General features: G+C 36.1%; 2 protein-coding genes across 2 annotated transcripts in view; both read left to right on the top strand.

Annotated features, from left to right (window-relative positions):
- The window catches only part of LOC109108580 (pleckstrin homology domain-containing family G member 3-like), a 59,084-nt gene extending 52,983 nt beyond the window's left edge, over positions 1-6,101 (top strand). The window contains 3 exon segments of the mRNA XM_042743142.1: positions 674-778; positions 1,432-2,890; positions 4,166-6,101. Of these exon segments, the coding sequence (XP_042599076.1) occupies positions 674-778; positions 1,432-2,890; positions 4,166-4,872 (2,271 nt within the window). The 3' untranslated portion in view covers positions 4,873-6,101.
- A 1,253-nt stretch (positions 6,102-7,354) lies between these two features.
- Positions 7,355-13,075, top strand: part of LOC122134210 (neuroglobin-like) — a 13,063-nt gene continuing 7,342 nt past the window's right edge. Inside the window, exon 1 of the mRNA XM_042743141.1 lies at positions 7,355-7,695. Coding sequence (XP_042599075.1) covers positions 7,526-7,695 — 170 coding nt within the window. The 5' untranslated portion in view covers positions 7,355-7,525. The remainder of the gene's footprint in view (positions 7,696-13,075) is intronic.

Genomic DNA, 13,075 nt, shown 5'->3' with positions numbered 1-13,075 from the left:
TGTCAGATTATTATTATATAGTCAAATCGTCCATTAAACTTTAAAGAATATGTAATCACAGATTCCTAAAATTATGAAAAACTCTCCATAAACTCACATCAGATGAACCATAGTGTTTTAGGGGTTCAAAGTGGAAATGTTATTTTCTAAACGAATTGTTGATATTTTTTGTCCCATGTCTCAAGAATCAGTGTTATATTTCATGCCAGATGCGTCAGTGTGCGAAGATTGTAATGCACATATGATGGGGAATTTACAGCATGTTGTGGTTACTAAGATCCAATGCATAATAATACGGGACGTCGGGTGTCTCAAAGTGTTTTTGCACTTGGAGCCACAATGAGATTTTTTTTTATTGAAGTTCGACTTCAAAGGGAAATTTAACTGTCAGATTTTGGGGGTGGAGGTCGGATGGCTTGCCTTCCGTAATTAAATTAAACAAAGGTTCCTGTTTCATTGTATTTTGTTTGATGGCACAAAAAAGCAATTTCAGAAGGTCAGTTGTCTGTGGAAAAACATTGAAATGCATGGATGTTTTTAAATGAATTGCAGATGTTTATGAAAGGTTAAAATATCACTAGAGTGATATTTGACAGATGGCGACTGAACGCTGTCATTTAGTAGAACATTTACATCTGTTAAATTTCTGTAATTTTCTGTGCTGTGTCCTTAGGACAGAGAAGGTTGTTGGGAAAATTGGCCAATGAACAAAAGCAGCCAAACACCCACTAAAGAAAAGCCTGATGATACGAGTGAAAGTTTGACTCTCTTTGAACAGGTAACGTCATATATTGAGAACCTCAAAATGGATCTTTCTGTCTAGTAAACCTCGACAGAAAGTGCTGATAATATTCAAACTATACTCTGCTTTCGTTGTCAGTGACTAATGTTTGAATTAAAATGAACATTTGAATGTGTCTGTGAAGCTCAAAAAAGGTGTCTGGGTACAGCCACTATGTACATTCATATTGAAATATCTACAGTCATATAGAAACTCTACAGATATTTTCCTTTCTAATCTCTTTTAATTGCTGTAATATGTTGTATATGACTGATGTTGGGTTCAAAAAATAAAAGGCAGATAAACTTGTCAAATGGCTAAACCTTCACCTTTATGCATATTGTTGCACACATACACGTTGTCTTAGTAAGTAAGTCTATAGTTGCTTCTGCCAATACTGTGGGAATTGTTTTCTCAGCATTCACTGTTGATAATTGGCTAATGATAAAAAAAGGTGTGGGGGTGGGTTACAAAGATTTGTTGGAAATATAAATTGCAGCTGTATCTCAAAGCTAGATAAATGGCACTTGTTTCATGCTGGTCATAATGGAGATATTGGAGATTGAGTTAAGTTATCTTCGCATCCTCTTTTCTTATCCTCTTATTAGCTTCCTGTAGCAATAACTCACTTCATTCTGTCCACTTTCTAGAGCTCAACTGGGGAACACAGTTCAAAGAAGGTCTTTTCTCCTCTCAGAGAGTCAGAGGAGACAGGGATGAACCAATCAGATAATTATCCCAAAATGTGTGGGACAATAATGGCAGGATGCCACACTGATCCAGAGATAGTAGACTTCAATATTGGAGGACGAGAAATCGGAGATAATGTTGAGGACAGTGTGGATTTTTCATCTCCTGCTGGACTAGAAGAGCACCAAAAGGAAGGGACTCCATTTAGCAGGAACCTCTCAGATGTGCAGAACATGGAGGTAGATGTGGACATTGAAACACCTGGTGGCCTCTTGTCTTCATCCGTACTGGACAAGGCAAGCAATATCTCAGATCAATGTGCCAGCAGCCTCTCTCAAAGAAGTAGTCTAGAAGTCGAAGAGTCTTTTGACTTGGGCTGCCTGTCTTCTCGGTCGGAAAGTAGAAGAAGCAGTTTGCTCAGCAGTGGTGCTGAGCCCCATGAGAAAGACAAAGGCCTTGAGTTTAGACGGTCCACTCCAGAACCATTAACAGAGACTGTTCCCGACAGCCTGTTTATACCAGACCAAAGATCTGAAATGAAACAGGATACCCTTTCCAAAAAGGACCGATTGCTCATACATAAGATTCGACAGTACTACGAACATGCTGAGCACCAGGATGCCAGCTTTGCCGTCAAACGCAGAGAGAGCCTTTCATACATCCCTGCAGGCCTAGTCCGTAATCTGTGCCAACAACTCAGTGACCTTGCAGATGAGGATTTGGCATTGCATAAGAGGGCGTCTTCCAACACAAGGCCAACTTTATGGTCTGTCTTTAATCTATCAGGCTTGGGGGTTGACAAAAAAGCAAAGGATAGCTCTGATTTTGTGGTCCCTGCAAATGGCAAAGAGTCCAAGTTTAGAGATCTAAGTGGGAATGAGGAATTCCAGCCTGCATCTGACATGGCTAAAGTGTGGCAAGACATGGAAATGGAGATAACTGGGACTTGTGAACAACATCAGGACTCAGAGAATTCCCAAGTGACTACACCTGGTGAAGAAAAGAGAGCAGAAACAAGTAAGGTGAGCTTGGATAGTGGACTTGGGGAACCTCTGGTAATACTGGAAGAATCCGATGAAAGCTCTACCTCATCCCCAATCAACAACATCTTAGAAAAGGACAAGATGCAAGAGTTCCAGAAGCATCCAAACGAGGAACACAAGTTACAAGAGCAGCACAAGGTCGACCACCCTTCTCTACCAAAGATCATCTCCTCAAGGTTTGCCATTGAGGATGAACTCATCCCTCAAGAAATGGAGAAAATGAAAAATAAGGTGTTCCAGTTGGCTAGGCAGTACAGTCAGCGTATCAAAAACAACAGACCGGTGGTAAGGCAGAGGCCCAAGATCTCAGAGAACCATTTTGTGCCCAAGAACCTGTCTTCGGTCATGGAGGAGAGACCTCCAGGAAAAGAAAAAGGTGGGTGTAGTGTCCGAGTAGACACTTGCCAAGTTTAAGTGGTGTTCCTTCTGTCAGTTTTTTGTTTTGCAGACACTTTCTTATCCAAACTGACTGTTCACTTTTAGTTGAGGGACAATCCCCCAACTTGCAGTGTCTTGTCTGTTGGCGTAGCTCAGTAGTTCCCAACCCTGGTCCCGGAGAACCCCCAAAACTGCACATTTTTTCAAGACTTACATTTGAGGTCTTGGGAGTCTTATTAGCTGATGAGTTAAATCAGGTGTGTTTGATTAGGGAGACATCTAAAATGTGCAGTGTTTAGAGTTCTTTAGGACCAGGTTTGGGAACCTCTGGCTTTTTGGTTACCAACCTAGACCATTGGTATTTGCTTAAAGGCATGACACTAGAAATGGATCTTGCACATTCCTATCCATCAAATGCTTTATCAAAGCCATTTTAGGTTGTGGATAGAGGTGGGCCAGATTGAAATCAAGTGGGAATACAATTTATTCCCAAAAGCATAGGTACACTTCCCTCCGTCATGTTCTCATTGGTTAATGGACTCCTATATCAGAGTGTGTTGCACTTAAAGTTGTGGTTGCATGATCATCATTTAAACAAACCCTTGGGTAATTCCTCTTCCCCTGATGGTGTCCAAACATGTTCCTGGAGGGACACTATCCTACAGAGTTTAGCTCCAACCGGGAAGGCCAAGTATGGTAATGGGAATTTGTTCTTTACATTTAAAGCATTCAAGTTATTAGGAGCAGTGAGTAGTGAACACACATACACACCATAAACACACACCAGAAACAGTAAGCAGTTATTTATTGCTGTGGTGCCCGGGGAGCAATTGGGGCTTTGGTGCCTTGTTTAAGGGCACCTCAGTCATGGGTATTGAAGGGTGAAGAGAGCGCTGTTCATTCACTCCCCCAACCCACATTTTTAACCGGTCTTTAGAATCGAACCTTGAAATCGAACCTGTATTGAGAATCAAACCTGCAACCTTCGGTTTACAAGTAAGACTCACCTATCATTAGGACACAACTGCCACACCTGAACCTGAATCAAGGTCTTCATACTCACTAGAAAGTCCAGGTAAGTGTGTTGAAGCTAGCTGGAGCGAAACTCTACTGACCCTCCAGGACCAGGATTGGACACCCTTGCTCTACATCCAAACATCCCACAATCCCCTTTAGAAATCAGTGGATTTGCAGTGTTCTCTGGTAAATTCTATTGTAAAAGCACTGTCATTTGTCAAAAGCAGACTTTTAACCACAGCTCTTTTGTACATAGGCATTCCTGACAAGCCACTGTTGCTGAACTTGAATGAGCAGGACCTTATCCTGGACTCTACGACTACTAGTCCAACTTCCAGCCTCTGTTCTCCTGGAAGTCCTCAGTTCCTCAATTGCAGATTATACGGTCAGAGACCACAAAGTCCCGTACAAACTGAGACCTTCCACTGGCCGGATGTCAAAGAGTTGCGTTCCAAATATAACAACCAAAGGCAAGATGATGCATCCGCTTCCCCTCGTCCGTTCCCAGTGGGTCGCAGTACTTCTTTTTCAGAAAGAGCTATGGAAACTGGATCGGAGAGATCCAGAGCATCGAGTTCGTTGTCTTGTTCATCCCCAAACTGCAATATCACAGCGCAGAGAACTGCATCCATAGATTCTACATGTTCCAGCAAGACCCTTGAAGGTGAAGGTTTGCCTTCGCATGGTACTGCATTTGATTTCAGCGTGGTATCCACTAATGCACATGAGCGACTGGAGCCAGGTTGTGACGTTGGTCAAGATGAGAACAACCTCGTTGTAGAGAGGATCTGCAAGGCCAAGCCTGAAGAGGATGATTTAGCAATGGTTTCACAATCTGAACTTGCAATGGCAAACAGTGAAGAGCACAACTTTAGTGAATGGATGGAAAACGCTGAGAACAGTCAACATAGTTTGGTTAAAAACCTGCGGGATAAATTTCAGAACCAGAGTTCTTATTCGTGAGACTTATAACTCGTTATTTTTTACTCTTAACACTCAGAATCTTAAAATATCTTACAGCTAGAATTCCTCTCTCCAAAATATATCATTTGTCCACTGTTTGAGAGGTTTAGTAAGTCTTACACAGGTTTGGTGTTCTGTGTTTTTGGAAAGAAAGCATGACTCTTAAATTACAGTTATGAATTATCAGCAGATGTTGTCCAAACCAACTAGAAAAAGGATGCCTATGGGCCTCAGAGAATATATTTATGAAATTTGCATTTGTAAATATATGTATATTAAGAGTTTTCCTGTGTATATTTCATTGAGATGTAAACATTTGTTAAAGGAGCTGACTGTGGAACTGTAAGTTTTTTTTTTTTTTTTGTAATGTTTGGAAAAGAGGTTAAATACATATTTTTTTCTTACAGACGTTTTGAAATAAAAAGCATTAAGGAAGAATATATACAGTAACAGGTCAGTGCATGCTAAATTACCAATGCGCCTATTTTTGTTAAAAAATGTATTAGTATACACATATTTTCAAGTTTCCAGAAAAGCACTGCAATATTCAATGCAATCTGTTAGTTATTTTGATAAGCATTGCCTGATGTCTCTTCACTGTTTGTGTTCAAGCTCTGAGCAGAGGAAAGAGGGTAATCTCATAAAGACATCATTCCCCACTAATGAGGAGAAAACTAGAAATCATAATCAGATTAGGCTGATGAATGATAAACGGTGACGAAGAGTGATGTCATTTTCAACCTGGAATGTTTTCGGTTGGGTGTGTACAGTTTAAAATTGTCAAATAGTACTCAGTTTGACTGAGTGTTTGGTGTCAAATTAAAATGCTGCTTTTTTGACAACGTATTGCGCTGTCTTGCTGTTGCTGATTTTTAATTCTTTAAAGGTCAGGTGTGATTCCAACTCCTCTGAGATTGAGAATTTGCTTATTGAGCATTATGGGGTAATTAAAGGATACGTCATTTGAGCAGCATATAATGCACAGTCACAAAATGCGTTTTGGGTCACGTTTAATGGGATATATTATAAGCTAGCTTGGTTTTGGTTGTATTTTTCTGCTCATTGGTGGGGTTTATCTCCTGCATGATGTCACGGTTATCTTAATATTTTTTTTATTTATTTGAATTGGTGTAAATATGATGCAAAATACCTGTGTAAAAATGTTCAGCTCATATCCTATTTTTCTGATAAACTACATTAAAAGAAACTTTCCATACTTTTAAACATTATTTCCTTTGTCCTGCTTGCAGTTCTTCTGTGTTTGGTTTTTGTTTCTCTCTTTCTTTTAAGGAACCTGTATCAAAATGATTGCGCATGACTTGAGGGCGTATTACAGTTTAATTAGTTTCTGCAATTTTTAATCAGTCTTCGGGATGTGGATATGATTAATGACTTTCATGGAAGGAGCTGAAAAGCAGCTTTATTATCGTCCTGAATTGCAGATCACCTTTTGAATGGATATATGGAGGCATATACCTTTTTGAAAGCAAGTAAAGATTTAGCAGATGCTTTTATATACTTCCAGGCATTTATTACATTGACAATCCACTGTACTTAGTGGATAAAATTTTGGAATAATTACCATATTTTGTTTTTGAAGTCTCTTCTGCTCACCAGGGCTGCATTAATTTGATTAAAATTTAGTAAAAATTGTGAAATATTATTGCAATTTCAAATAACTGTCTTCTATATGAATATACCTTAAAATGTAATTTATTCCTGTGATCAAAGCTGAATTTTCAGCATCATTATTTCAGGCTTAAGTCCTAAGAGATACAGTACTAGAATAGATCAGATAGAAACTACAATATTTTGCATATTTTCATAAATAATTGCATAATTCATTATTATGCATCTATTATTCAATATTTAAAGGAATGCATTTTTGCACAACCATCATAGAAAGTGTTAGAGTTATTTGACATGAAGCAATTAGTTGAAAATATCTGTATGATTTTATATTAATACTGTAAGCCTAGTTAAAGACTAAAAAGAGTATACAAAGGATCTTTTACATGTTGTTGTTGTTGTTGACTGATGTTTTTGAAGGCTCTTCTGCTCACCAAGGATGCATTAATCTGATTGTAAAAATTGTGAAATATTATTGATTCCTGTGATCAAAGCTGAATTTTCAGCATCATTACTTCAGTCTTAAGTCCTAAGAGATACAGTACTAGAATAGATCAGATAGAAACTACAATATTTTGCATATTTTCATAAATAATTGTGTAATTCATTATTATGCATCTATAATTCAATATTTATAGGAATGCATTTTTTGCACAACCATCATAGAAAGTGTTAGAGTTATTTGACATTAAGCAATTAGTTGAAAATATCTGTATGATTTTATATTAATACTGTAAGCCTAGTTAAAGACTAAAAAGAGTATACAAAGGATCTTTTACATGTTGTTGTTGTTGTTGACTGATGATGATGATGATGATGATGATGCTGATGCTGATGATGATGATGAAGGTGAACTCCTCCCCTCCCGCGGAGCAGGTCTCAGGTTCTCAGTCTCTCGCTGAAGGTCTGACTCTGGACAGTTATGGAGAAGCAGAGCGACGCAGACAGCTAGAGACACACGACTGACAGACAGCTGACCAGCAGCGGTTCATCTGAGAGCTGAGGGAGCTGTGCTCGAGTCAGGATGGGCTGCGCGATCTCTGGATCCGGATTGGCATCGAGAACAGCGGAGAGCAGAAACACTGAGGACGAAGCTCCAGCGAGACTCACTCCGGATCACATCCAGCTCATCAAAGAGTCCTGGAAAGTCATCCAGGAGGACATCGCCAAAGTGGGAATAATCATGTTTGTCCGGTGAGGATTTTCTTGTGAATTTTCGCACTATACTCAGCTCTGGTTTATTTATAGAACGCCTTTCGTAATACAGTCATTCAGCTTTACAGAAAATGCATGTTTCAGTTTATGTATTTAAGTGAAAATAAATCGTTGTGTTGAACGCTGAATGTTTATAAGAGGTAGTGATATTGATATATTACGTCATGGGGTACAGACGGGGTATTATTATTATTATTATCAATATTTGTATAGTCTCTTGACAGTGTAAAACTATTATATATAGTTATAGTTTTATAGTTATATAGTTTTTTTCATTTATGTAAAATGTTTAGGTTTTATTAATTTTATTTCATTTTTATTTCTTTTGTTACTTCAAGTTAAGCTAAAAAAAGAAATAAAATGCTGAAATAAAGTAAGTTAAAGTTTTTTAAATATTTTATTTCAGTTAATATTTATTTCAATTAAAAAAAACTTTTATATGGTTTTATATATATATATATATAGTAGTCAACATTTCAAGTGGATCAAAAAAGTTCATCAAATTTGTCCTAAGACAAGAACACTTTTAGGTTTTAGAACAACTTTGATGAAAGGATTTCATCCACTTCAATAATATAAATGATATAAATAAAAATAAATGAATAAATAATCTTTTCATTGATGTATGGTTTTTTAGGAGGACAATATTTGTCTGAGATACAACTATTTGAAAATCTGGAATCTGAGGGAGCAAAAAAATCTAAATATTGAGAAAATCATCTTTAAAGTTGTTCAAATGAAGTTCTTAGCAATGCATATTACTAATCAAAAATTAAGTTTTGATATATTTACGGTAGGAAATTTACTTAATATCATCATCTAAAATAATCTTTACTTAATATCCTAATGATTTTTGGCATAAAAGAGAAATTGATAATTTTGACCCATACAGTGTATTGTTGTCTATTGCTACAAATATACCCCAGAGACTTAACACTGCTTTTGAGGACACACACACTATATATATATAATTTGTTTTTAACGTGTTTCATTTAAGATGTTGATCCTAAAGTGGAGCAAATTGTCACAATGTACCAACAACTTACAACTACTTACTGAAATATGATATACTTTCTAGTCATCTCCCATAAACTATTTAATGGCTAGATTTAGCAGACAACATTCAGATCAGTGTTGATAAATGCCATCTGAAAGATTGACTTCAGAGTATCATCTGTCTGAAACACCACAGCTCAGATGATCTGTGCCACTGTAAAGGAATATAAAGAGTTTCTCCTCTTGGTTACGTTTCATGCATCATGAAAAAGTACAATGTGCTGAAGCAGAGTCGTGGAAAATAGTGCAAAGGAAAAAGCAGAATCAGACAGAATCTGGTGAAAATAATGATTCAGAAGCAGCTTTCACGCCTCTAGAGAGCTGATGATCTGTTAATATCCACATACACTGCTAAAATACACAGTTATAGACTTTCTGTAGGTGTATATGAGCATCTTTAGAAAGAGTTTCAATTCTGTTTGGTTTAAAGAGAAATGCTTTTCATTCAGACAGTGACTTGAATGTTAAAAACGGTCTCTTTGAGTTTGTCTAATATTTCATTGATTGTTTTATTGATCTGCATATGAGCGGCTCTCGTTATTGTGTTGTTATTATGGCTTTATGTATTGATTCAATCTCCTTTCTGACTCTTAAAGTCTTTTTTAAACATTGACTGAAAACGAGCATCTCTTGTCAGCTTATTTAGCATTTTGTCAGTAAATTGAGTCTTTTCTGAGCTTATTACGGACCATAGTAATTTTTTCCTGATATTATATTAATGGATAAACAAAAGCAGTGATGTATTTATCAGACAAACCCGCTGTAGAAGTATATAAATCTTTCCGAACACATTCATTTGTCTGGAAACAGGACGTTTGCTGCTAATGTAAGAGACTGATTTGTAAAACGCTGCAGTTTGTGTGTGAAACAGCTGTTATCATGAAGATTAATCTGCAAAACACAATCTCATTTATACCTTTGAAAAGTTTCACATATATATTTCAAATTATATATATATACTGTATAGAACTTCAATATATCAGTATTTTTGTATTGAGATATTGTATATATAACTGTTTTATTTTAGTATCATTAACATTTTTATTTATATATTTATATAGTTTTCATTTAAATTTAGGTTAAAAATTTTTTAATTTTGTTGTGTTTGTCATATTTATTTGTTTTTGCTTTTTTATATAAATGAATAATTTTCATTCATTTTTATTTTAGTTTGAGTTGTTTTAGTAAGTTAAACTATTTTAATAGTTATGTAATATAATAGTTATAACTATGTTTTAAATATTTTAATTCAGTTAACTTTTTTATTTCAAATAACAAAACCTTAATTTAGTTAACAATGATAAATAAATGTGTTTGTCTCATTAAATATGTTCATCGTAGAGTGGGGCAAGTTGTCTCAATATATCAACAGTTATGAAAATATACTTTCTCAAAAGGCATCTTCCTTTAAATGTCTGTATTGTAAATTATTACACCCTAAAAAGTGATAGAATACTACGCAACGACATGATGAGCATCTTTAGAAAGAGTTTTAATTCTGTTCGGTTGAAAGTGAAATGTATTTGATACAAGCAATGACTTGAATACAGATGTTTGTGCATCTGTGATGTTTTGTTTCTAATGCAATGACATTCTGAGGTTTTAGGTTTGATTTACAGTAAGTGTCCAGATACTGTAAATATCAGACTAATCTTCTGTAAATCCATGAAGGCAACAAATACAAGTTCATATTCCTGATAAAAGCTCATGAAATGTCTCATTAAGTGGCTCCTGTAACCATGTGTGTGAGAATACTTTTAGAAATGTGTGTGTGTGTGTGTTTTTTTTTTTTCTCTTGTTTCTCTGAGGAGCTTCTACCTGCTGTGACAAACGCTGCTGTCTGAACGCCAGAGAAACTCATTATCGATCCGCAGGAGACCGGAAGAAACCAGCACTGATGTCATTCTCTGCTCTTCCTCCTCACTGTAGACTGTGGCTTGTTCTGTTGCTGTTTTTGGACTCTTAATCAAACTAAATTCCCCCAAAATTACACAACAGGTAAAACAGTCAATCTTTATCACTGAAGAAACTGAGTTTGTTTCTTCATCAGGTTTGTAGAAATGTAGCACTGCATCAGTGTCTCAGCAATGGATGCTCTGCAGTGAATGGGTGCCGTCAGAATGAGAGACCAAACAGCTGATAAAAACATCACAATAATCCACAAGTAATCCACAGCACTCCAGTCCATCAGTTAACATCTGGAGAAGACAAAAGAGTGAAACACATCCAGCATTAAGACGTTTTTTAACTCCCAATACATAGAGTCCATAATCCATAATAACACTTCCTCCAGTGAAAAAGTGCATCTGCTGTTGTCTCTCACATCAAAATCCAGACACATATTTGTTTAGAGCTGTTTAAACGCTGCTTGATCTGTGCAGATTTCTCTCCTGATTCACACCAGAACACTTTTTAACTAGAGTAAAATTTACTTAATGCTGGATGTGTTTCATCTTTTGTCTTCTAAACATCTTAATGCTGGATGTGTTTCATCTTTTGTCTTCTCCAGATGTTCACTGATGGACTGGAGTGCTGTGGATTACTTGTGGATTATTGTGATGTTTTTATCAGCTGTTTGGACTCTCATTCTGACGGCACCCATTCACTGCAGAGCATCCATTGCTGAGCAAGTGAAGCAATGACACATTTCTACAAATATTTTTTTTTCACCAAATATTTGGTGAACTAAGAGTTCTCTATACACCTGAAAACGGTGAAGAGAAGACCTCTGATGAAGGACATTGAGTGTTCTTTGGGTTTTTGACTGATAATCCTCTTCATCCGCAGCGTTTTATGATGCATCTTCATCATAACAGCTGTGTTCACAGACAAACTGCAGCGTCTTCCTTTCTTTCATAAACACCATTTCTCACAAATAAATCTGGAACTTCAGCAGCAGATGTTCTCGCTGCTGACAAATGAATGTTATGAACATCAGATTCTCCTCAAACTCAGTGTGCTGATGTTCCTCAGTCAGTTTGTGTGATGTAGGTCACTCAGTCGTGCCCTTCCTAATGTGCAGAGACCAGTAGAGCTTCAGCGATCCGGAACATCTGGAAAACCAGGAACGTCCCTCAATGAACCTCTCCAGTGTATATTATGAAAACCAGAAGTCTTAGTAGATCAGTATGAAGCAGCACATGTGCCATGACATATATTCACACAGTCATTCTGTATAATATCTCATCCCAGCAAACAAGGATCGTTCTCTCAATGTAACGAACAAACCTTCTTCCAGTAACTTCAACAGAATCTTTGTTCAAAGCTTTTGGTCTGTAATAATGATCTCAAAACTTCATCACAAAAACACTATTTATACATCATTCATGGAACTTTTTTTTTTTAGATGTTTGTGTAATGTTATTTAAATGTTACTTTTTTTTTCGGAATATGCAGAGAACATTCAAAAGTAACATTCCCATAATCTTTGCAAAATGATAATGGAATGTTCCATTAATGTTTGAATAACCAAGAAAGCATTTTGAACATTTATAATGTTTTTATAAGTAAATGGGAACATTAGCAAATATTCTTCGAACGTTTTGTAAGCCAGGGTTCTGCTCTTATTAGCATTTGTGTGTTGTGCTACAGTACTTTCACTTGTATTCTCTGTGTTTTCCGTCTCATTATCACACGCAAGACTCTTTTAATCTTTTTTGGAAACACAATTCAGAGCGCTTAGACCTGTATGAACCAGATAGAACCACCATAAAGTGCCCAGAACATACTGATAAGCAGTGTTAGGATGCAACCATCTGAACCAGTTTAGTTGCTTTGAGCTGTTTTAGCAGGTCTTAAAGGTTTAAGCGTTCAATATTACATTATTAACTTAATGTTAAAATATATTTAAAGTTCTTTTTTTATATCAGTTCAGGCTTTATTTAAAACAATTCTGCCTTTAAACTCTGAATTCTGGCTCTTTTCTTACAATTTCTCTCTCTCTCTCTCTTGTTTTGTTTTGTTTCTGCCCTAGAATAAAACAAATAAAAGGTAATTGCAATAAAAAAATGTTATGAAAAAAATGAAAAGGTAATATTTCACAATTCTGACATTTTGCTCACAATTCTGAGAAAAGAAATCCAAAATGTGAGATATAAACTCAAAAAGTCAGAATTGTGAGATAAAAAGTTGCAAATACCTTTTTTATTTTTTCTTGTATTGTGAGTAAGGAAACATGTTCATTACTTGACATGAAATAAACTTTATCTTAAAATATAATATATATATATATATAAAAACATTAAATTCCAGCTGGTTGTCAAGGCAACAAAAAACAAAATTAAAAATTATGAAGAACTAAAAA

Source organism: Cyprinus carpio, chromosome B17 (genome assembly GCF_018340385.1).
Source record: "Cyprinus carpio isolate SPL01 chromosome B17, ASM1834038v1, whole genome shotgun sequence".
In the NCBI taxonomy this organism is placed as follows: domain Eukaryota; kingdom Metazoa; phylum Chordata; class Actinopteri; order Cypriniformes; family Cyprinidae; genus Cyprinus; species Cyprinus carpio.
Note: the sequence above shows the minus strand (reverse complement) of the source record. Positions and strands in the feature narration are given on the sequence as shown.